Raw genomic sequence first — 26,232 nt, 5'->3', positions numbered from 1 at the left:
TAAAACAAAACCATTACCAGACATCAGACAAATTACCAACTCAAATAAGGTTGAAATCAACCTTGTCCTTACAATCTAAAATTTAGTAACGGGGTGCTACACTGGACCAGACACTACACTCTATACAAAAGCAAAACTCCTACTGTTTTCAGTAGAAGATTTGCCTAAGTAAAGAATACAAGATTGAGTTCACATACCATGATGCTATTCTGTAGTGTAATTGACCAAGGAGTCAGGGTTCTCTCTACATAGGCTGGACTGGCTGTCCATTGTTTCGTATACATTTTTTTTAAGCTTAGTGAAACAAAATATAGTAAAATCATATTTTAAAAGTGCATTTAATGTACAGTGTACAGTAGAGCATTGTGCAGCTATTAAACAGCTGCCTCACATCAGCCCCGTGTGCCTGTTTTTCAGTGAAGTGATTCCTATACACATAGGTAAGTTATTTGAGTTATTTTTTAAACCACTCAGGGATCTTTTTTGATATAAGGTGTTGTATAAATGTAAGCTATTTTTTTGTTGATTAAAAATAAAATTCAATCCATTCCAGAAACAGCTGAAAGATTTAACCATTTATTTCCAAAGTGTTATTTAAAGATTATGCTCCGCCTTCCATACATCTTAATTTTCCTGACCATCTCACTTAAAAATGGTATTTGCACTTGTTAATGGAAGAGGCATTTTATTCTTAATTCCCTTCTGTGATATAGGGTAGAATGATTTGCCATCTCTGGGAGTACTATTTAGTTCACCAAACCTCACGCTTCTTGTCCATTTGAATCCCATTTTAAAAACAAACAATCCAGTTCTAACTGGCCCAAAGCCAAAATCCGGGACTGCCTTTTAAAACTGGCATCCCAACCAACCCCCAATAAGAAATTTCAAATTCTGTTGAACTATTTTCCTGCAAGTAACTATTTTGATCCCTTGGCTTTTAATGTGCTACCATTCCTGTGATTCTAGTGTCTTACTGAAACAGTCATTAGAGAAGAACACAAAACAGGGATAGATGCTTGCCGGTAAAGTACAGCATTCCAAAGGATTTAGGAAAGAGAAAGTGACCACTAGGCTGTCTTAAATTCTGCCAGCCAAATCTAGTGAATGAACTTTACCAAAAATGAAGATGTGAGAGGGACTCTAGTGTATTTCATTCCAACAGTAGTAAGAGCCATAGGTCTTTACACTATTGTGTAGCTTTATTTTTATAGGACTTATCATAGACTCTTTTACATAATTTAAATGATTATCAAGTAATCTCCTGTACACAACACAACTGATCTGCATCACTTTCAATGCTTTGACACATTCCTGAAAGAAATCCAACACAGTTTGTGGGAATCACCTTGCTACAGTACGTTTTGTCCAGAACATATGCCATTAATTAACTTATTTATTATAGTATTGCTGTTTGCAAAATTCTGCAACACATTGTTAAATTTCAGGACACTAAGATTTGGTAACAGCATTTATAGTTGATTTTTTTATTATTATTATTTTTGCACTTGTTTGTGTCCTCTGTTGAAAATCTGCCAGCACTTATGATGCTCACAAGTGTGGGACAAGATTTTAAATACACTGTAAGAGCTGACTGGGTTTTACTTTTAAACTCAAGTCACTTACAATTGGTCAGGGCTGCTTTCAAGAAAAGCAGCCCCCGTTGCAATGTACCATAAAACATGTAAATCAATTGCATTTGCCTACAGAAAAATAAAAAACCTCTCTCTAATAAATGCTAACATGTCGTTACTGTGCACTATAAAAACACCTGAAAGAATAAAATAGTTTACATTTTTATTATGTGCAGTGATAGTAACCCAAACAAGGAGCAGGAAGACTGTTCAGAATGGGAAGGCAAATAAAAACCTAAAGGCCAGATTCTGCCACTGGTACAAAACAGTGGCATTAATTTCATGGGACTACTAGGGGAGAAAGGTATTATGATCTATGGCAAAACCCGGCCCTAAATTTATTGCAGCTAAAGAGTTTGATCTTTTTCTCTGTGGGAGTGGTGTCTGGTCCAAAGCCCCCTGAAGTTAGTGGTAAGACTCCCATTGACTTCAACTGGCTTTGGAGGTCTCTGACTATAGGGAAGGAAATCAGTGGGATTACACTGGTGTACAGGAGAGAAGACTCAGGCGATCACTTGTTTTCAGAGGGGCCTGACAACAAAAACCAAAAGACTCCGGCTCTGGACAGAAACCCGTCAGGTGTTAGCGATAATCAGAGGGCTTCAGGGCTAACTAGCCGGGGGGGGTGCGAGCCCCATGGCTCAGCGGCCCGTTCTCCTTTCCTTTCTCACTGTATTGTCCCCCTACGTACAACATGTCAAAGGGAGGGGGAATGAAAGTGATCGCGCGGCTTTCGGCCAGCTGGTAGGTTACAAGCCGCCCGAGGCCGGCCCTAGAGGCCCGAATAAGCCACCCTGTTGTAGCCGGCGCTGTACTCGTAAGGCAGCGGGGGAGGCGGCGGGAGGGGGCAGTCAGGGAAGAAGGGAGCGAAGGCGGCGATGTGCGCGGGGCTCTCCTCGCCTCCGGCGGGGGCCGGGTCCGAGCCGGCCGGGTAGAGAGACGCCCCGGGGGCCCCCATGGCAGGCAGGGGCCGCAAGGTTTCGGGCAGGCTCAGGCTGCTGCAGGGAGCCGCCGGCGCCGGGGGAGGAGGGCTCTTTTTCGCCGGGTTGCCGGGCGGGCTCCAGGCGGGCTCGGGGTAGAGCAGCCCGCCCAGCAGGTGGGGGGGCAGCGGCGGGAGGTGGGGCTCGTACAGGGCGTGCTCCAGGCTCAGCTGGGCCGGGCCGCCCGGGAACCCCTCCTGCGCCGGGGGCGGCTCCGGGAGCAGGCCGCCGTAGTCCGGCCCCAGCAGCTCGAAGAACTCCGCCGCCTCCGGCCCGCCGCCGCCGCCGCCCCTCTCCGGCGCCTTGGGGCTGGTGCTGAGCGGCGGGGCGCGGGGCGGCGGCGCGGCCGGCTCGGTGAAGAAGGACGGGGGCAGGTTGCGGTTCCGGAGCGGCACCTTGCGCGGGCCGCCCCCGCCGCTGCCGCCGCTGCTCCCCGCACCGCCACCGCCCCCGCCGCCGGCCGGGCCCTTCTCGCCCGCCCGGCCCGGCTGGTGCAGGGAGTCGAAGAGGGCGGCCAGGCTCTTGCTCTGCAGGCTGCTGGCCGCCTGCGCCGAGGCCTCCCGCTTGCCCGGCAGCTTGCAGTGGGCGGCGGGGCTGGGCAGGCAGGAGGGCTGGGGTGAGGCAGGGGCCGGCCGCTTGGCCACCTCCTGGCCCCCGGCCGGGGCTGGCGCTGGCGGGGCGGAGGCGATGATGCCGGTGCAGCGCTTGATCTGCTTCTGCAGGTACTTCCTGTGGTTCACTTTCCTCTTGGACTTGACCGGCTTGTCCAGGGCCAGCTTGATGTTGCTGGAAGCCGAGTCTATGAAGCTCAGTAGGTCCCTGGTGGCTTCTTTAAAATCCCCTGGGTCGTCTTCTCCTCCCCCCACACCTCCTCCTCCTCCCAGGAGAGCGGCTCCCCCGTCCTCGTAGCTCTTCTCCAGGTCCACGTAGTCCGCCAAGCCCCCGGAGGCCGGGAAGCAGAAGGGGATGAAGTGATGGGGGTTGAGGATCGCAGCTTGCACAGCCATCGCCGCCTCCCCTCTCTCGCCTCCTCGCTGCTGGGTGCCTTCAGCTCCTGGGCGGCGAAGCTACTTTTTGCCCTTGGTGAAAGGTTGTCTGCTCTGCCGGGGTGCGTGTGTCATGGTCCTGCCAGGGTTGCTCTGCGAACCCTTGGTCCTGCTGCTGCCGCCTGGGAGGGGACACCAAGGCAAACTACAGATTAGCTCACACTACACGCCAGCTCCTATGCTACTTGCTTTCCCCTCCCGTCCCCAAGGGAGTTCATTAGTTCTTGGGGGAGGTGGCGGAGGAGGGGGCTAATGATGCTCTGTTTATATTAAAAGGAGGGACCAGGAGTTAACCCTTTGTTTTCATTTTCTTATGGCCGCTGTAATTTAGGGTACATCCAGAGCTCATTTTTATTGTTGTATGGTGCTTAGACACCACAGTGACAGGTGTTGAGGATATGTGTGGACTAGGAAACAGATCGCATTTATAAACATGTTCCCTAACATGCTTTTAAACACTACTAACATACGTATTTGCTGGTCATGGTTAACTCTAGTTTACAAGTCTACTCAGTGTGAGTATACTGACAACAGAGTGAAGAGTGACAGCAAGGATCGGAGAGCTGCACCAGTCTGCACTGTTTTAAAACATTTTGGTTAAAGTGTGTTTGTAAACTTGTTTTTCTGAGTCTAGACAGATCTTGAGAAAACTAAGGTCCCAGTCCTGCAGGGATTTTAATTGAACTATTCGTATGTTAAGCATGTGCCTGAATCCATACAGGATTGGAACCTAAAATGGGTTGGCTAGATTTAAAATATTAGGTAACACAGATAGATTGAAATTGTCCTAAGGCCTGTTCAAATAAAAAAGGATCTACCTTGAAATCTTTATTTTTATTTTTACTTTCATTTTCCATTAAAATAAAACTGTTAAAGACATAATATTTACGACATATTGTAAGGAAAAAATAAATGGGAAATCTTGTATATCCTGAGCGAGTCAAAGGGACTAAATTAAATTCAGTGCAAAATCAAAGTGTCAATTCTCTCAGTCTCTCTCACTCAAACAATTGCAGCAGAGACTGGTCACAATGAATTTTGAATTGAGTGAAACTATTTATAAAGTAAAATGAAAGTCCCACATTGTTTAAATGCTTTGCAATGTCCAAATTTCCCATCCTATCTATAGTGAAGTTTGATTTATACTAAAGTATTTCTGCAGAAAACAATGACTTCACTACCAGAGAGTTAATGTGTCAGCATTTCCAAAGGAAAGTTAAGCTGGTGAATTTGCAGTAATTCAAACTGTGAGAGCTAGGGAAACACCCAATTTGGGAAGCAAACTCACTCCTACTAGCCCCCAGGTTCTTGTGCCTAGAGAAATGTTAATTAAAGTTAGTAGAGGATGCTTCAAGATTAAAAACAAATCAAGCCCTTGAATATTGTGGACCAAATTCCGACTTCAGTGTAAGAAGGTGCAACTCATCTAAGATTGATGGAGTTAAATCCACTTTCACTAAATCTGAATTTGGCAGTCTTGAATCAGAACACTTTCTTGCTGAACAGTCTCATCCTTGGATAAATCATATGAATCTGTGAAGCTCTCAGTGATACTCTAGTATGTACAATGCTAAATGGAGTGCTAAATTCTAGAGTGCTTTTCAATCCAATTTTTATAGTGGCTTTCAGGCACCCTGACTATTGCGGACAGTTACTTCTACTTATTGCATTTGCCATGCTACATTTGCTGTTTCTGCACAATGATTTTTCTGAAATTAACCCCATTCTGAAACTTCCCACTGAAACTAACCCCCTACCGACTGCCTCTAAGAGACAACTCAGACTGATATAATTTAAATGCCTGTAGGTGGTAAACAATGGTATTGTATACAATTCAGGTAATTCCACATGGTCAGCATGGCTGACTTCTGTGATTTTCTGTTCAGACTGAAATTGAATGAGGTTCATTTTAGAAACCCAGCTCTATGAAAGGCACAAAGACTAGCTTGTTACATAAGCAAACCACTAAATCATGATGTGTAAATTAGGGCTAAATCCTGCAGTCCTTACTCGGACAAACTCTCATTAACTGGATTATTATTAATGTTCCTCTGGATTGTGGTAGCAATTAGAAGTGCCTCTTGTGAATCAGGACCCTGTTGTGGTAGATGCTGTACAAACACAGAACAAAAAGATCAACCCTGCTCCAAAGTGCTTCCAATCTAATAGCGATAGGTGTTTTGTCTGAATAAGGACTGAGGGTGAACTCCTGGGCTCCTGCACAAAACCTGAGCAGAAGCTTTTTTTATGCAAGGATTGTGCACGAGGGTAAAATCCTCCATCCAGCCTGGAGGCAACAGCAAATGGCTCCTGTATGCCCAGGCCACAGGTGTAGCTAAAGCCCATGGGTTACATGCACAGACGTGGGATTTGATACTAAATGAGCCATGCTGGGCGTGGAGCTACCCTTTGCAGCCCTGTCACTCCCTAAGTCCTCTCATAAAACCCTGTTCCATGTTCTGCCTGAGCTCCCACAGAGAGCTAAGGCTGGGAAAGTACTCTGAAGTCTCACTGGTGTAACTGGATGCAGAAATTTGGCCCAAGGTGTTATCATGGTAATGTCCCTTCTTTTAGGACATTTAGGCTTTAGGAGGTACATCTCTCTGTGTGTATCTCGCTATCTACTGGCCCTCTGTAACAAGCCCTCTATGTTTCTTCCTGTCTCCATGCCTCCTGGAGAACACTGCCAACAGTGCTAAGCTACCTAATTTCACAGGCCTGCAGATTCTTCACTGCAGCACCAGTAACCCACTCCTCCCAGCCCTTGGAACCTACGGAATTCCTTCAACTGGAAGGAATATATATACCTCGACTTTAGCAAAGCTTTTGATACGGTCTCTCACAGTATTCTTATCAGCAAGTTAAAGAAGTATGGGTTGGATGAATGGACTATAAAATAGATAGAGAACTGGCTAGAGCATAGGGCTCAATGAGTAGTGATCAATGGCTCCATGTCTAGCTGGCAGCCGGTCACAAGCGGAGTGGCCCACGGGTCAGTCCTGGGGCCGGTTTTGTTCAACATCTTCATTAATGATCTGGAGGATGGGGTAGATTGCACCCTCAGCAACTTTGCAGATGACACTAAGCTAGGGGGAGTGGTAGATACCCTGGAAGGTAGGGATAGGATACAGAAGGACCTAACCAAACTGGAGGATTGAGCCAAAAGAAATCTGATGAGGTTCAACAAGGACAAGTGTAGAGTCCTGCACTTAGGACGGAAGAATCCCATGCACAGCTACAGACTGGGGACCGACGAGCTAGGCAGCAGTTCTGCAGAAAAGGACCTGGGGGTAACAGTGGATAAGAAGCTGGATATGAGTCAGCAGTGTGCCCTGGTTGCCAAGAAGGCTAATAGCATATTGGGTTGCATTAGTAGGAGCATTGCCAGCAGATCGCGGGAAGTGATTATTCCCCTCTATTCAGCACTGGTGAGGCCACATTTGGAGAATTGTGTCCAGTTTTGGGTCCCCCATTACAACAAGGATGTGGACAAGTTGGAGAGAGTCCAGCGGAGGGCAACAAAAATGATTAGGGGGCTGGAGCACAAGACTTATGAGGAGAGGCTAAGGGAACTTGTTTAGTCTGCAAAAGAGAAGAATGGGGGGGGGATTTGATAGCAGCCTTTAACTACCTGAAAGGGGGTTCCAGGGAGGATGGAGCTAGGCTGTTCTCAGTGGTGGCAGATGACAGAACAAGGAACAACAGTCTCAAGTTGCAGTGGGGAGGTCTAGGTTGGACATTAGGAAAAAGTTTTTCACTAGGAGGGTGGTGAAGCACTGGAATGGGTTACCTAGAGAGGTGGTGGAATCTCCATCTTTAGAGGTTTTTAAGCTGTGGCTTGACAAAGCCCTGGCTGGGATTATTTAGCTGAGGTTAGTCCTGCTTTGAGCAGGGGGTTGGACTAAATGACCTCCTGAGGTCCCTTCCAACTCTATGATTCTATGGAACTCCATGCAGAAGGGACCCAGAGGCTGAGGCTGGGTGCAGGGGAAGCTAGAGTTGTAGATGGGGTATGACAGGGAGGAGAGTTGGCTCCCATGTGCGCTCTTCCTCCCTCCTTGGGAAGCTTTCAGCAAAATAGGAAAAGAATTATATGAAGCCTGAATCTCGACTGACTTGCATTGCACAAGGCACAAGACAGTGAAAAATCTAGGGCCATGATCTTTTACATGGACTATGTCAAATTTGGGACAGTTTCCTTTCAGACAGACATGGAACAATTCAGAAGTAGAGTGAGAATTAAGTTATCATGAGATGAGTAGCTGCTTCAGCATTATCCTAGTAATATTTCACAGCATCCCTAAAGGGGCTTTTTAATGAATCTGAGTGGTATTATATGTAGAGTGCCTGAATATCCGGTACATCAGAAAGAAAGGCTGAAAGCCCAAGATTCTATTCTATAAAGCTGAATTTATTCAATCAAACAGCTTTAATAGCTCAGATACAGTTTAGTGGAAGACTTTATTACATCCTAAAAATTGCAGAGCATTAAAACAATGGCCCTGTGTGTGAACCAGTTTGCTTTCAGTTGTGCTAAGCAACAGAATTTACATATTACAGGCAAGATTTGGAGATTAAAACCCCTTCATAATTGCATTAAACATGCATATTCCTTCTGTTCTTGGAAGCAAAGCTGATTACCTCAACTAGCGCAATGCCTGGAGGGAAATTTGCTAAATTGTATGATGTCAATCATTTGCAAAGAACTAATGTTTCAGGGAAGGAAATAGTAGTTTGGTTATTCCTGCAAAATGCATCTATTTAATAACAATTATGCAAGCCAATGCTTGTCTCGTGTTTCTCACTTTTCTCATGTTACTCTGGCTTGATCAAGTCCTGTATTCTGAATCAAATACTCTCCCCAACATCCAGCCAGATAATTCAGCTGAGTGCAAGGACCTGCTCAGAGGGAAGCTAGTGAGAGGAATGCTCTCCCCTGTGGCTCTTCAGGAGGAGAACCACAAAGCAATCGCTGCTTCAACTTAATTGCTGCACTAACTACAGTCCTCCTAGTTCTCTCTTCTGACCTCCAGAAGAATTGGGGATGGAGGAGAAGAAAGAGAACCAGAGACTCTATGTAGCAGATCATCTGCCCTTCCCCATCATCTGGCCCTGCCCTTCCCCATTTCACAGCATTCAAATCCCCTTATGGGAGCTGATCTCTGTGCAAGGGCTGTGCAACCTGTATGAGGCCTCCCAAATCTTGCCTTTTCCCTGTGCAAGGAACCCAACCTGTTTTTTGTTTCTGAAAGGTGTAAAGAGGATGAACTATTCATCTGCACATGTGTATTTGTGATGGCTGCTATCTTGGCCAACGCCAGGGACTGAACCGGGGACCTCCAGAGTTAAAGCACCAGTGTCGGTGGCTTCAGAGTCAGGCTTTGTAATGAGAACTATAACAGAGCCACATCCTCTGTGGCTTGAGCACCCAGAGGGATCCATAACTCACAATGACCAGTAGCTTAGGGTACATCTATGCAGCCACTGGGAGGTGTCATTCCCAGCTCAGCTGGATGTACACGCACTGGGTTTGCTCAAGCTAGCAGCTAAAGAGAGCAGCGTGGTTGTGGCAACGTGGGCAGCAGCTCAGGCTAGCCATTCAAGTACAGTCCTGCCTGACCCTTTGGGTACATGCTCAGGCAGCTAGCCCAAGCCACCGCCCACACTGCTGCAGCTCACTTTTATTTTTAGCCACTGGCTCAAACAGAGCTAGTGCATATACGTCCACCTGAGCTGGGAATTGTATTTCCCAGATGCTGTGTAGCTCTGCTCCTACACAGTCCATAAATCCAGCCCTTAGTAATACGCACAATGTTATCCTTAAAAATTGAGCATTGATTTTAGCAGAGCAGACAGCAGGTACTGGTCATCTGCTAACAGAGGTGGCAGCAAAGAAGTAATAATGCCTTGCAGTGCCAGATTCTGATACCTGTCCTTTACTCACGCTGAATAGCACCTTCCTCTATGGGTAGCCTCACTGAAGGTAATGGGGCTAGGTAAAGAGCATGAAACCAAAGAACGGGTATCAGAATCTGTCCCATTGACTTCAGCAGGACTACTCCTGGGAGTAACTCCCACCAATGTGAATGAAGAGTTCCCAGTCTGGGCCTACTCACAGAGCAAGATGCTACACAATGCAAGGAAGGGTAACAGAATGTGGCCCTAAGTACAGACTTCAGGGTTTGGCCCCTTATTAGCAGGACCGTCCCCCAGCAAAGCCTGAAAGTTTTAAGTATTGTGTTTGTGGTATTTTCAGTACGTGGAATTAACGGCACTTGTTTTTGTTTCACCATTGCCGCAGCGTTAAAGGAAGAAATTCTCTGTGGCAGAGCAGGAAGAGAATTCCTCCCCCTTTCCCTCCCCCGCAGTTGTACAGACCTATGTGGTTATCAAGTTATGGGAAAATCTCTCTGCCAAAACAGGTGTCACTGTTCTAAGCATACAGTCTCATTTCCTGATCGTGTCTTAATCTGCTAGTTGGTTGTGAAAGTTGATTTCTTGCACATTCTTATATCAGTGGGAATTTCTGGCCTTCCCTGACAAGCATTATGGGCAGCCTTTGACATACAGCCCTACAGGACCTAAATAGGCTGCTATTCTTTCCCTACACTGAAAGGGAGCTTTGTGCCAGGGATTCATTAAACTGCGCTGCACAGCCCTTCATAAATGGGGCTCAATAATGAACAGTCGATTTCACTGGAAAAGCTGCTGGAGCTGTTAAATTAAAGGGAAATAAAGTGCACTTCAGGTTCAGTCTGCCAGAAGAAAATGTTGACCTAAAAAGTCTTCATTTTATTGAACCTCGGCAAACAGTTTAAAATTTACAGGAAGTTTGTACTTGCAACAGTTAGAGAAACTCAAAACCTAGTGGTTTGTGTTCTTGTTACTAAAGAAAGTATGTAACGCAATAATACATAGTTAGCCACAGGTTAATATATAACCTGAGAAGTAGAAAGCAGCTTTATATAATACATATGGGCTTTATCCTCAAGTGGTGTAAAACAGTGTAGCTCCACTGAAGACAAACAATCATTATATATTATATATATACACACACACACACACACACTTTTTTTTATTAAAGGATCAGCTTTTCAGGATAGCATGCTATTAGAATGAAATTATTGGTGAGGGTAGGACTGCAGACTTGACAATATGAGAGGGAAAAATGTGTTTTTCTTTTGAGGCACCTGAGTGCCATTGCCTCCAGTTTCCCGGGCTCTTTTAATCTTGTTGTCCATTTAATGTCCTCCTAGAACATACTCCTCCCATAAGAATGGGGAAAGGAATGGTTGGTGGTGCGGCTAGTGTCGGTGCATGGGTGACATGAGGGTTTGTAAGCGGTGCATCACATTTGAAAGAGCTGCATAAAGACGAAGTGTGAACATGAGTCCTCACCATGTAAATGATCAGAACTCTATCAAGAAGAGCCTATAAGAGACAGGTTTGGACACCATTGCTTAGGTTGGACCAGATTCTGAAAGCGATATTCATACTGAGTAACTCCCATAGATTTCAGTACAACTGCTCAAGGTGTAAGGGTACCACTCAGTGGGAATAAGGCTGTCAGAATATGGCCCTAAATCCCACATTTTCCTTTTTTTAATTTTCTACAACAAAAAGAAATGTAATAGAAATTAAAGATGAAAAAGACCTACTAGGTCATTTAAGGCAGTGTTTCTCAACCTTTTTGATACCAAGAATTGGCTTGCTGCCTTCCTCAACTGTTTCAGGGAGATCTCAGGGATCCGCACTAGTCCATGGACTGGTCTTTGAGAAACACCGATTTAAGGCATTTGACATTCTTTGCACACCCAAAATTCCCACTGGAATCGGGATGTTTGGGTGTGCAGAGAATGCAGGAGCAGACATCTAGTCCAGCCACTTGTCAGTGCAAGATCATGTCCTGTATTTTGTAGTTTTGGAAAGATAGCTAGGATTTATAGAGCATGATCCTGCAGCTCTTAATCAATGGAGATTCCCCTTAAAGTCAATGGGAGTTTTACCTGAGTAAAGAATGCAAGACTAAGCCCATCCTGCTTATTTCTATTTTCTATGTCTATTTTTATTCTATTTCTTATTTCTAGTTTCTATTGGGGGGGAAGATATTTAGCCTTATTGGTGAGGAGCAAAATCCATAAATAAGTTAGGACACTGAGCATTGTCCCCCACTGAATTACTCCCGTTTTACACCAGTGTAATTCCTTGGTTTCTATAAAGTAATTCCAGCATAAAACTGGAGTTATATAGTAGTGAATTAGGCTCTCCATCCTAGTCACGTGTCTTTCCCTGTCATCCAAACAGTCATATATATGTTACTCCATGTTACTGTCATGTAATTAATGTATTCATTTTAATTTGCATCACACTTTCTTATGTAAGTGAAATCTATCTTTGGGAAGTTAGAGGGGTAACCTAGAATAAAATCAAAAGAAACATCCAGTAATAAAGAAAGCATTTCCTGAAACAGTTTGCCAGAAAGCAAACCTCGATTTCAGAATCTAAAACTGTGTCTTTTCATTGGTTTAGTCTGTAACTGCCTGTTTGTTGTATGAACTTTTTATTTGGAGAGCAGGATTTCCTTTCAGAAGCATTTATGTTCACTTCCTGCATTGTACTGCAACTTTTGTCTAAATCCTCTAGCTTCAAGAAATATTTTAAGACCACTTCAATAGATTTCCAGTTCTCCACTTTAAATTGTTTAGACTTTAAAAAAAACCCAACTATTTAACAACACAAAACCTTGGGGAGGATATTGGCTTTATTTTATAAATCTTCCATTTGGAGTCTGCATAATTATTCATGGCTTAATTATAAATGGCCTGGTATAAATCACAATGTCACAAAAGTCACAAAACCATGAAATTATGTGTCTGCCATGAAAATAGTGCATTTGATAACTTTTGTGGGCTGCTTTATTGAATACAGGGCATCGATGGAGAGCCACTGGCTCTTCATCACCAAAGAGCTGCATAAAAGCACCATTTGCCTTTAGGGAAAAGAGTGTTAGGGGCTGGAATCATTGTTATTTTATCTGGCTTCTTCATTTTAATACAGATTTGTAAGTCCTGCTCCTGGGCCAGCATTCAGTTGCAGTATAAATATTCATTAGAAAATAACATCTATAAGTATCTGTAAACAGAAATGACACTTTTAGTGTTTTTGTAACATAGGAGAATTTTTCATTTTCACCTCTGGCTTCACCATCTTTTGAACAGTTTCATAGCTTGATGTAAATGTATGTGCTGTGAGGAGATGAAATCCATTCCCCTTATCTTTGTTGTTTGCACGTGGCTTTGACTGTACATTTTTTAATGGGCAGCAAATAAAGAGGGAAGATTTTTAAGGAAAAAAATAATGATTAATGTAAAACGCTGGTTGTTTATCCTAAACTAACCACTGGGAGATGACACTAATCCCCCTTTGCTTAACAGAAAACATGACTGAAAACATGATTCACTGAAGGTCTGAGACTGCAAGTACTGAGCATCCACAAATTCTGGGCACTAAGGTTTGCAGATGCTCTGCAGCACCTCTGAAAGTCAGGCTCCAATTACCTCAAGTCAGGCACCCAGAACTCAGGCTTCCATAGAAAGTGTTAGGCAAAGTGACTTGTCCAAATTTATGAGTCAGCAGCAGAGGTGGGAAAAGAACCAGAAGTCCTGATTCCCAATCTCTTGCTCTGTCGAATATATCACACTCCCTCATTTTATACAGCTAGGACAGGATTTTCAAAAAAAGGGGACTAATCAACTCCTAAATCGTTATTTAGGCACCCAAATAAGGATCCCATCTAGCTCCCAATGATGTCAACATAAGTCTTTCCACTGACCTCTCTCGGAGATGGATTCCCCATTAATTGAGCTGATTTTCAGAACCGCTGCATGTCAGAGATGGGGATGTGGATGGTCATGCCTAGTGGTTGAAGCCAGACTCAGTAGCCAGAATTAGGACCCCAGGGTAAGCGCCTCCGTCAGAAATCAGGAATTGGAGTCAAGGGTCAGAGCTGGGTAACCTGGAATGAGTTAAAGCTGGATCCAAGGCAGAGGCAAGGCTGGGAACAACCAGGCACTATTACAACCATGGGCAAATGCTTTGAGCACTCACTAGACTGCTGCTGGTGCTGGGTTTAAGAGCTGGTCTACAGACTCTTCCAACCAATCAGACAAGATAGCCAATCAGGCAGCCTCTTAAAGGCCAGCTGCACTCATTAGCTAGCCTGGAGACTGATGCTGCTCCAGGCCCTGATTTCCACAAAATCCATGAGAGCTTCTAGGTGCCCAGCACTTTAGAACTTCCTAAAACACTTAGGAAGCTAAATAATAAGGTAAGTCTCTAACCTGAAAATCTTGGCCCAAAAGACTAGAAATTATCTGAAAAGGTGTGAAAAAGTTGAGGAACCTCAGACTAGGATATTCAGAAGGATGAAATATTTAGCAACCAGTACTGGTGTCTACCTACCATGGAGGTTACCAGTTTTAAACCTGTAATGATAATAATAATTCCATGTGTCTATTTTTGTAGTGACCTGCATTCCAAAAACATAGCTCTGTCCTTGGTCCCCTTCTCTTCTGCCTCTGCACCTTATCTCTGAGTAATCTTATTTGCAAACACAAATTCAGCGGCCATCTCTATGCTGATGACTCACAGATCTACCTCTCTACTCCAGACCTGCCTCCTTCTGTCCAAGCTAAAATCTCAGCCTGTCTCTCTGACGTGTTGTGGATGTCTAGCCATCAACTCAAGTTCAACATGGCTAAAACAGAGCTCTTAATCTTCTCCCTACGCCACACCAAGAGGCAACAAATTAAGTCCCCAGCATTAGAGAGTCTCAGAATGGATTTGCCCAATGGCCTAATCTAACACCTGTTGAAGTCAGTGGAAGGACTCCCGCTGACTTCATTGAACTTTGGATCAGGGCCCACATGGTGATGAAGATCGATCATTAGCACCTCCATCGGAGACACGCTGAAGATGCATGAAAACTGGAACTCCTGTGTTACATGCCATTCCCAGAAGTATGTTTGCAGTGTTGTTATAGCCATGTTGGTCTCAGGATATTAGAGAGACAAGGTGGGTGAGGTAATATCTTTTATTGGACCAACTTCTGTTGGTGAAAGAGACAAACTTTCAGGCTAGATAGAGCCCAGTTTTACTGGCCACATGCAGGAGATGGGTTTACCATCTGAACTGTTAATGCTGACTATTAGAAATAGAAAATCTGGCTCAAGCAGAAGAAACCCTGACCTGGAGTATATGGTGGATTTGCTCTAGAACTTGAGGCCAATATTACTGAGCAAGGGCAGGCACTACCGTATATGATTGTCATTCCTTGGACATAGCTCCCTGAAAGTGTCTCTTGAAAGAATTCCATTGCAGTGCCGGAACTGCTGATTGTTTGGAAATATGATGACTAATGAAATAAGGTGACCGGTGTCTATGGAGTGAGTCGCTGTATTGTGTCTACATGCACATGCTTTAGACAGAGGTGCTATGCTCAGATATGACAGTGACGGAGGCCATATAAGTCGATGGATGGACAGACAGACCGTGAGCAATGAAGTAGGATTACTTCTTAACCGCTGAATCTGCAGCAGCAAATATTCCCTTAAAGGTAATTCAGCACCTGTATAGTATTAGTATTATTGCGTTGTTGTTTTAGTTGCATTACTGTAGCACCTACAGGCACTAGCCAAGACCAGGACTCCATTGTGCTAGGGCAGTGGTTCCCAAATGTTTGGGGTTTTGCCCCCCTTTACCTGGTCCGCATCCCCCCCAGGAGCTGCAATCGGGAGCTGGAAACGGGCCAAAACTGATCGGGAGCCGGGGCCTGAGCTGCAGCTGGGACCGGGGTGGGAGCTGGAGCTGCAGCCATGGGGCCTGGGGCCGGGAGCCACGGCTGCAAAGGGACCCAGGCCCTGGGCAGGAGTCAGGGCCAGCCAGGAGTGGGGTACAGGGCCCGGGTGCAGGATGCAGTCAGGAATGGGGCCTGGAGCAAGAGCCGGGGCTGGGGCTGCAGGCGGAGGACGGGGTTGGAGCGGAGATGGGGGGCAGAACGAGGCTGGGTGGTGCTTTCTTCCTGCCCCTAGGGGCTGGCCCAGGCCTCGCCGGGTCCCCCCCGAACGTTCATCCACGCATTGCTAGAGGAGCACAGCCCACAGTTTAGGGACGTCTGTTCTAGCGGCTGTTCAAACACAGAGTAAGAGAGAGCTGATGACACAAAGAGCTTACCAGATAATTAGCAGAGTTAGTTGGAAAAATGAAAAACTAGTTCCATGAAAGGTTTCCATTTTTTTTTTTTTTTTTAATTTCTTTCAAAAATGTTCAAGGAATTTTTTTAATCAATATTTTCCCCCACGTTTTTTATTGAAAACAATTAATATGGTTATCAACATTTTTGTTTACTGAAAACTGGGTTTTCAATAAACTAAATTGTGTTAATCAGAAATCTGGCTATCAGTAGATAAAAAATGATGACACCCATTTTGATAAATGGTTTGGATTAAAATGTTGATTAAAAGCATTAAGAAACTTTTCACAAAACAATTAAAACATTTGACAATGGTGTGGTTTTTTGTTTAAAATTTTGTAGGTTTTTTTTTTTCAAAGCCATTTTCCAACAAAAAAAAAACTTTGTGCAAAAAATTTTGACCAGCCCTGCCAAATAGACAAGATAATCGAAGAAGGACAGAGAGAGAGAGAAAAAAAAGGCACAGACTGGTAAAGAAACTTGCTCACGGTCATGCAACACAGTGGCAGTTTGGGAACAGAACTCAGTTGGGAAATCCTGGCCCTACTGAAGTCAATGAGAATTTTGCTATTGACTTCAGTGGGGGTCAGGATTTTGCCCCCGGTTCCTGAGTGTCAGTCTTGTGCCATATCCAGTAGACCATGCTGCATCTTTATTGATTATTCAGTTTCTTGGATTCGCTTTAGTAGCTTTGGAGTCTGATCGCAATATTCATTTGGGAGTGGTCCCAAATCCCCACTCATGCATCTTGCCTTGGTTAGCCAGGCCATGATAGTGTTCCTCCTGGAAATCATAGAATCATAGAAGATTAGGGCTGGAAGGGACCTCAGGAGGTCATTTAGTCCAACTCCCTGCTCAAAGCAGGACCAACCCCAACTAAATCAATGGAATGTGCAGTCTTACAGAGCAGTTTCTGGAAAATGACTGTACCGGTAATGAGCCCATCCCAAACTCATGCGGATACATTTTTTATATCACACAACACCTCACCAGCATGTATGCCATATATATATATATATATATATATATATATATATATATATATATGCAATAATGCAGTGTTAAGTTTGAAATAGCATGCATTCAAATGTCAGGAGTGCAGATCCATAGCCAGCCAAGCAAAAGAGGGGAAGCAAAAAAATAAAATAAAATGGAGCAGGGCTTTTCCACAAGGAAAACAAATTGTGTTATTACAAACATTATTATTGGTAATGCTATGATAGCCATAGGCTTGGCACGCATCAACATGGTATCTGGGGGCTTTACAAGGTTTAAGATGATAAGACATGCTTGCTTTTAATATGAGATTAATCACCATGCTCCCCTGCTAATCTGTCACTGCTCCTCACCTTCACCAAGCAACTAGGAAACCAGCATAGCCTGGAGAGCAGAATTACTGAAAAACACACCTTCCGAAGTGGCTCAATTCTTGCTTAGCTGCATTTCTAGCAGAAGCAGATTTCCAGGAAGGAAGGGTATTTTTTAAAATACCAGATAAAATATCCTGCATGTTAGAAGATTTTAAATATATTTTTTGTGCAAAATAGGTCCTCGTGGCCTTCATCTGGAATTCAGGAATAACTCGCCAGAGGCAACGTTTCTTCTGACAGTCACACAGGCGGTAGATCACTGGTTCTCAGTTGCCATGGGAGCACAGGTTTAAACTGTGGCTGGGACCCCCTGCAGTTGAGGTTGTCCTGGGGATGCACTGAATGTGGCCACATCCCTGTACAGCTAGAATCATCCCTTTTTTGGATGGCACTTGCTGACCACAGGCCCCCCAGCTGGGTTTTGCTGTCTCAAACCCCATCCCGATAGACTTCTCAGCATTGGGGGCCTGCTACCCAGAGATACATCAGCGGAGACAGTAAAAAGATTGAGCAGCCCTGACCTGAGCAGTTGGAAGAAAGGCTGGGTATCTCCCCTCATGCATCACAAGCATAACCCCCCAGCGCCCCCTCATCCATCTCATCATCACCCAAAAGCACCTTGGGGCCCTAAGTTAATACCCTCCTCATTGGCAGGGCCCTCTTCCGTTTCACCTCTCTGTCTCTCCTCAGGCTTCTCCACAGATGTCACCACACTCCCAGTAGCTCCGTTCGTCACTGTTCAAGGGAGAAGGGTGTATTTTTAGCCCATCAGCATCAATTGTATTAACTCCCTTTATTTTTGCACCAGAGGTTACTTGCTGAGGGGAGGTGGTGGAGATTATAGCTTCCTTCAGGGATGGGGTAGGTGCCAGGTTTTCTCTCCTACCGCAAGGATAATCTCTTCATGGGGATGAGGTAGGATCTTCAGGAATGAGACTGGTTCAGCGTCCTCTCTACTCCTCACCAGGATACACGGAGAGAGGATGACACCTCTCTCCCCTCTACTACATAACACATTTCTTTCAATAACCTGTACCCTAAAAACTATATAGTTAAAAACCCCAATAATATGGGCTTCAGTTCAGCAAGTTACCTAAGCACATGCCGAACCTTAAGCACCTGAGTCGGCCCCTGGATTTCAGTGGAATTACTCACATGCTTAAAGTTAGGCTCATGCTCAAAATAGTTTGCTGGACAGAGGCCTTAATTCACAGTAAACAATGTTCTAAACCACTTTATTGGATATAGTTACCTTTTAAATATTCATTTATCCCATCCCCTTCATGAAATCTATTTAGATTGAAAGCATTTTAGGACAGGGAACCTCGCATCTGACCTGCCTGTAAAGTGAGTGGCTGTACAAAAATTAAATCATGATGTATACATACATACATAACATAGAGTTTGTTTTTCTTCATGTAACACATGACATACACACACAAAATGAATGTTAGAGGATAATAGCATTTTATTACTACTATAGGAAATACATACTGATTATAATAAGAATACAGTAAAAATAAACTCACTAAGAAAGACATAGCTAATAAAACATTTATGTTTAGGTTAGAGAATATCGGACCCTGAAAATATTTTCTCTTAACCAGATGTTTTCAGTCTTTTCTTAACTGAACCGTTCAGAGATTATTCAATGAATTATTTCTTGTTTGAAAATGGTGTCTTGTTAAAAGAGGAGAGAGAGAGTAGCACAAACTGCCATTATTATGTAAATAGGTCCAGAGGAAAAAGGACAGTGAAAATGATAGCACTGATCTAATTATCTGCAGGCCAATATAGCCAAGTCACTGAAAGGGGCCCACAGAAAAGGCTGCCACAGAAACACAAAAAACACCCCCGAAAACAATAAGGAACTTAGCAACAGTATAAAAACCGACTTCTTCCTGTGCACAAAGAGCCATTTTATGAGCATTTTTCTTGCTTTCAGTTTGCAGAAAAGGTTAGACCACATTTTAAATACTATTCCATGTGCCCCTCACCGCGAGCTCAAATGATTCTCTGGCACACTATCATATCTTTGGCCATACATCAGTGGGAATGCTGAAGGATGCAGTCTCTGACTTAACATGTTCAAATTGCCATCCGTGTGGTTTCCTTTGCACTGACACTACAAATGCCAGAAAACTCTCAAACAGCTTGTGGTTCATTGAAAGACACTGTTGGGCAGTTTATGGAAGTGCCCGTGGTGCTGAGTAAGAACGGCTGGCTTTTCAAGGAAAGAAACAGTCAACTGTGAGGCATCTCCTTTTCCACTTCAGTGCTTCCTTTTTTCGTTTAAAAATTGTCTGGGGAATATTAGTGTTCATGAGAGGTTCCAGACCAGAAGTCTTGTGTTTATTCTACAGAACAGGTACAGCACATGAAATAGCAGTGCAATCTTCTCTATGCTATGCTGGCCTGCCAATATGCCTCAGTCCTCACCTTAGAAAGACAAGATGGGTGAGATAGTATCTTTTATTAGACCAACTTTTGTTGGTGAAAGAGACAAGCTGGTCACTTTGTCTGACCTATCAGTCCTCATCCTCAAAGGAACCCTGTACATCACTTTCGAAAGGCGAGCCTGGGAGCTTAAATTCATAACTCTGCTAGGCACTAAAAATCATGGACTGAACAGAGACACCGGATTCATGGCCTATTACAACAATCTGTAAACCCATTAACTTCCACCCCCTTTTTTGTCCTATGTCTGCAGAGGTATTACTGGGCCACTCCACCTTGAATGGACACTTCGAATATGTGCTAACTACCCGTGCAAAACAATCTGTTCCACCTTGTATTTAGCTGTGACTTTCGGAGTACCTTTCCCAGACCTGAAGAAGTGCTCTGTGTAGCTTGAAAGCTTGTTTCTCTCACCAGCAGAAGTTGGTCCAATAACAGATATTACCTCACCCACCTTCTCGCTCTAATACCCTGGGACTAACATGCTACAACAACACTGCGTCAGTCCTGACCTGAAAGACCATTTCTTTCAATGACATGGCAGTGCAGCTTTCATGTCCATTCAATTAACTGGTTTCACTGCTGAAATTGTCAACAAGAGACCAGATCCTGCAGATCTCACTCAGGAAAAACTATGACTGGGTCCATGAGAATGTTGCCAGAGTTAGGAATGTGACAACAGACACGAGGTAGACAGATATGAACACTTAAAGGCAAATTTTCAAAAACTGGCCAGTGATTTTGGCTGCCCACGGAGACATGCTGAGTCTGATTTTTAGAGGTTCCAAGCACCTGCAGCTCCCATTGACTTCACCTGGAGCCACAGGTGATCAGCGTCTTTGAAAATCAGGCTCTAGATGTCACAATACAGCTGCCTAAAATCCGTATCCACTTTTGAAAATGTTGGTCGGAGCCACCCAAAGATCACTAAGCTCATATTACAGAGGTCACAAAATCATAGAATACTAGCGTTGGAAGGGACCACAGCAGGTCATCTAGTCCAAGCCCCTGTTCAAAGCAGGGCGAACCCCAACTAAATCATCCCAGCCAGGGCTTTGTCAATTTGCACCTTAAAAACCTCTAAGAATGGAGATTTCACCACCTCCCTAGGTAACCCATTCCAGTGCTTCACCACCCTTCTAGTACAAAAGTTTCTCATAATATCCAACCTAGACCTCCCCCGCTGCAACTTGAGACCATTGGTCCTTGTTCTGTCATCTACTACCACTGAGAACAGCCTAGCTCCATCCTCCCTGGAACCCACTTTCAAGTAGTTAAAGGCTGCTATCAAATCCCCCCTCATTCTTCTCTTCTGCAGACTAAACAAGCCTAATTCCCACAACCATCCGCTAGTAACCGTGTATGTTCTCTGCTAATATACATGCATTCAGACCAGTCACATAGAGAGAAAATACAAACTAGCTCATTACTAATAAGCTGAGCCATCCATCCCTTTTCCTGCCTTTCTTTTTTTACTGATCTCAGTTACACGGGTGTAAGACTAGAGTATTTTCTATTAGCTTAGTGCTGAGCCGCATACGTATAAAGAAAGTCCCTGCCTTCAAAAGCTTAGTCTATATATGATATAGGCACACATAAGATGGTATGGACTGGGAAAATGGAGGTGGGGGTTGACAGTGATTTCATCTTTTAATTTACCAGCTCACTTTTTGTGAGCCTCCTGGAAAGAGGGACTTGAATGAGGAAATGGTGTGGCTTGCCCAGCTGGGCTGGGGAGAGTATTCCACCCCCAGGGTCAGATCATGTTCTGCCCATGCCCGGTTGCACAGCGGCTGACGGTGCAGTCAGAGGGACGGAGTGGGATAGGTCTGTAACAGATAATGAAGTTTATGTTGTACTGTGTGTGGAAATATTAGGATTGTGCCTGCACACGATTGGACTTACCCCAAGGCAGCCTGTGGTATTGCACTGAGGAGCTGCCCTGCCTGGGAACAGTGTTTGACACCTTTCTGAAGGGTTATTGCTGAGGACCACCAAGTCTGCAAGCCGGAGCCATCAACTCTGAATGACTGAGCTACTGGCCCACCCCCATGAAACAATGATCTCTGCCCAAGGGCCTACACGAGGGGCTGGGGCAAGTATGACTTGTAGGGCTGGAACTTCCGAGTGTGAGCACACACAGAGTCCTACTTAAAAGCATGGCTTTGCTGTGCAGGGGACTGACCACAGGATCATAAAAATGTAGGGCTGGATGAAACCTCGAGAAGTCATCAAGTCCTGCCCCAAGTAAACCTAAGCCATCCCTGACAGGGTTTATCCAACCTGTTCCTAAAAACCTCCAAGGATAGCGATTCCACAACTTCCCTGGCAAGCCCATTCCAGAGTGCAACTACCCTTATAGTTAGAAAGTTCTTCCTAACATGTAACCTAAATCTTCCTTGCTGCATGTTAAACCCATTATATCGTGTCCTACCTTCAGTGGACATGGAGAACAATTGATCACTGACCTCCTTCTAAAAGCCTTTAATATATTTGAAGACTGTTACCAGTCCTCCCTCTGTCTTCTTGTCTCAACACTAAACAGGCCCAGTTTTTTAGCTGTTCCTCATAGGTCAGGTTTTCTAAACCTTGGTTGCTCTCCTCTGGACTCTCTCCAATTAGTCCACATCTTTCCTAACATACGACATCCAGATTTGGACACACTGCTCCAGCTGAGGCCTCACCAGTACCAAGCAGAGCAAGACAATTACCGCCCGGGTCTCACATACAACACTCCTGTTAATACAGCCCAGAATGATATTAGCCTTTTTCACAACTGCGTCACATTGCTGACTCATGCTCAGTTTGTGATCCACTATAACCCTCAGATCCTTTTCAGCAGTACTACCGCTTAGCCAGTAATTCCCCATTTTGGAGTTGTGTACTTGATTTCTCTATCCTTCCTTTCCTGTTTCCTTCCTTCCATCACCACCTGTAGGAAGGACTGGCAGGAGGGACCTCTGCCCAGCCTGAAACACTGACGAACCACAGACTCACAGAAGGGGTGAGTTCAGACTAGAGGGGGGGTACGTCTCAGGACTTTTGTTACACTCTGCTAAGCCTGTGCTCCTTACTTTCCTGCCATGTTGTCTCTAAAGGGCGTAGGCGGCAGGTATGATAGGCTTGGGAAGGCTAAGCCTCCCCAAACAGCCACTTCTGGAAGCTCCCGCTCCGCTTCTCTGCCCCACTCACGCTCCACCCCTGCTCTACCCTGGCCCTGACCTCACTCGGCCCCTCTCCCGAGGCTCCCACACCTGCGGCTCGCATCTCATGGGAGCACCGGAGCAGGGAGCTCCCTAGCCTACCCAACAGACCTCGTGGCCAGGCAGGACACCACTCTGCCTGCCTCAGCTGTGTCACACACATCCCAGGAGGCGCAGGCAGGGTCTCCGGGCACCTCCCCCCGGGGCAGGGCGCCACACGGTTCAGTACTCACCGGCTGGTGGCAGGAGGCGGCTGGTCCTGCGAGCAGCCCACATGCCCCCAGAGACCTGCAGCCTCGCACAGGCTCCAGGCTGCAACTGCAGCGTGCGCCGCCCCTGGCCTCCACATGCCCCTGTGGGAGGAGTTGGCCCGGCCTGCCCCCAGTCAGACAAGTAAACCCACCTGAGGGAGCGCACGTAAGCGATCGGACGAGCTCGGGAGGTCTCGGCCACTGATTTCCAGGCCTAGGGCAGCTGGATGGTGGCATCCTACATCCAAGGAAGGGCATCAGACAAGAGGTCTGAACTTAGGAGTGTATCCTAGAGTCCCAGAGCCAGAAGCATGGACTAGCCCAGTGTTTCCCAACCTTCCTGGCTCCAGGGCCACAAATATAATGTTTACAACCCTGAAGAGCCAGCAGTCTATCAAACTCATAAGAAATGTATCGACGTATACACCGTTAAGGACTACAGATCGCTATGTATTGAAAGTAAACATTTTGATGCTATGTCACGCACTCACAGACAAAGCACTGGTGCAGAGGAGTGACTGTCACCACACACTGACGCACCTGGCCTGGCAGCTAAGTCACGGCGGGTGGCCTGCTAAGTGCAGGCCAAACCGGACGGCCCTGATTTTTAGAGTCCTGCCCCTCCTCAAGCATGGTGGGTCCTGGCTGCTCCGCCAGTAGCAACTCCCCTCCCCCACTGCAACCAGACGGAAGAAGTTTGGCGAGGAGGCTGCCTCCTCGCTGATCTCCTGTCCCCTTGGCTGCAGCAGGGAAATCGCAGGCATCCTGTAGCCCTGTGCGCTCCAACGGGGTCCCTAGGCAGAGGCTCCCTTCTGTAGTCAGGAGGACAGGAAATCAGTGCTCCCACCCTCTGGCTCCAGCAGGGACCCCAGCGCCTAGGGACCCAGGAGGAGCACTTTACCATGTTCCCTGCAACTGCCAGGGGAAGGGGAATGCTGATCTCCCCTCCCCTTGGCTGTAGCAAGGAGCCTGCACCGGTCTTGTAGCCCTGTGGCAACGCGCGTCCCCTGGGTCCTTACGCAACAGCTCCCCATGGGCCACTTTTGGCCCCTGGGCCACAGGTTTGGAACCACTGGACAAGGCTCTATCCAGACCCACTTGGCTTGTTAGTACATGGACCCTAGTGATTGGATCCATTCACAATGGACAGGCAACCATACAGTGGGGGACTAGGCCAGGTTATAACATTCCTAATAGCTAATTGCTCCATAATAAAAAGGTGCTAGTGCAGGTGGAGGTACACAAATAAGGACTTGAGGCTGTGTTAATGCAAGAAGGGAAGCCTATGCATCTCACTTGGAAATGTTTGTTCCTCTGCTTTAGTGCCACTCTGCTGCAAAACATTATATGGTGAACCTTGTGGGACTTCCATCTGATTTTTTCCTTCCTACAAGACTATGTGGCTGTTTGAATTTTAAGAAGTGTTTGCCCCTCCTTGTGACATCAGAGCAATCTCCACTATAACAGAGTGGCTAGCTACAACGGAAGTATAAAAGTATAAAATAAACTTTTCCTTCCATTGTACTCCCTGTGGCCTAAATCCTGCAAACATTTATACATCAAGTTCCACTGGATGTGGCAGGAAGCTCAACAATATTCCTTATATATTCATTTCAATAATGATTTTCTATTGCATATATGCCAAGACTTTCAAAACGGTGTGCCTAAAGTTAGTTCCCTAGGAATATACTTAGGCACTCAAGTCAACAGATCAAGTGAGCACCAACCAGCTCTGTTGACTTAAATGAGATATGTGGGTGCTGAGCATTTTTGAAAATCAGGCCCTTGGGTTTAGGAGCCTAAATATGGACCTAGGAGACTAAACTTTAGGCACCATTTTTTTTAAAACTTGGCCATTGTTTTAATTTTGTACAACTGCTTAGCTTCGTGAACAGGAGTGCTTCAGAAGATCTTTAAGAACCTGCAAAAAGCTGATTAGAAAATAAGCTAAAACTATAATAGTGGATTACATCACATAGCCACCATTTTTTAAACTACACTTTTTATGCAGTGCTAATAAACCTAATTTAGGGCCTGACCCTGCAGTGGTAAGTATTTACATTATGGTACCACCCATCCTCATGTGAGCAAGGGCTGCAGGGTTGGGCGTTTGGCTGTTTTTCCAGATGCAATCAGCAAACAAACATTTCAGTCAGTGGCAAAGTTTGCAGCTGATACAAGATAGTTAAGTCCAAAGCAGACTGAAAAGAGCTACAAAGGAATCTCACAAAACTGAATGACTGGGCAACAAAATGGCTGACGAAATTCAATGTTGATAAATGCAAAGTAATGCACACTGGAAAACATAATCCCAGCTATACATACAGAATAACGGGGTCTAAATTACCACTCAAGAAAGAGATCTTGGAGTCATTGTGGACAATTCTCTGAAAACTCCGTTCAATGTGCAGTGGCAGTCAAAAAAGCGAACAGAATGATAAGATCCGTTAGGAAAGGGATAGATAGTATGACAGGAAATATCATAATGCCACTATGTAAATCCATAGTACACCCACACATTGAATACTGCAGGCAGTTCTGGTTGCCCCATTTCAAAAAGGTTATACTACAAATGAAAATGGTACAGAGAAGGGCAACAAAAACAATTAAGGGTATGGAATAGCTTCCATATGAGGAGAGATTAAAAAGACTGGGACTGGTCAACTTGCAAACAAGCCATTTAAGGGGAGATATGATGGGAGTCTATAAAATCATGAATGGCGAGGAGAAAGGTAATAGGGAAGTGTTATTTGCTTCTTCACATAACACAAGAACTGGGGGTCACCCAATGAAATTAATAAGCAGCAAGTTTAAAACAACCAAAAGGAAGTATTTCTTCACGCAATGTAGAGTCAACTTGTGGAACTCATTGCCAGGGGATGTTGTGAAGGCTAAGAGTATAACTGGGTACAAAAAAGAATTAGATAAGTTAATGGAGGATAGGTTCATCAATGGCTATTATCCACAATGGTCAGAGATGCAATCCCATGCTCTGGGTGTCCCTCAGACTCTAACTGCCAGATGCCAGGACTGAATGACAGGGG

General features: G+C 45.1%; 1 protein-coding gene across 1 annotated transcript; it reads right to left on the bottom strand.

Moving 5' to 3' along the window:
- Positions 1-800: 800 nt before the first annotated feature.
- On the bottom strand, positions 801-4,224 carry FAM181B (family with sequence similarity 181 member B). Its single transcript, XM_067569054.1, has one exon. It carries the CDS (start codon positions 3,616-3,618, stop codon positions 2,404-2,406), a length of 1,215 nt encoding a protein of 404 aa, XP_067425155.1. The 5' UTR covers positions 3,619-4,224; the 3' UTR covers positions 801-2,403.
- Between the last annotated feature and the right edge of the window lie 22,008 nt (positions 4,225-26,232).

Source organism: Emydura macquarii, unplaced genomic scaffold, assembly GCF_026122565.2.
Source record: "Emydura macquarii macquarii isolate MOO-44397 ecotype Brisbane River unplaced genomic scaffold, CSIRO-AGI_Emac_v2 contig_318, whole genome shotgun sequence".
NCBI classification, from domain to species: Eukaryota; Metazoa; Chordata; order Testudines; family Chelidae; genus Emydura; species Emydura macquarii.
The sequence above is the reverse complement of the archived record's forward strand: the minus strand, read 5'-3'. Positions and strand labels throughout refer to the sequence as shown.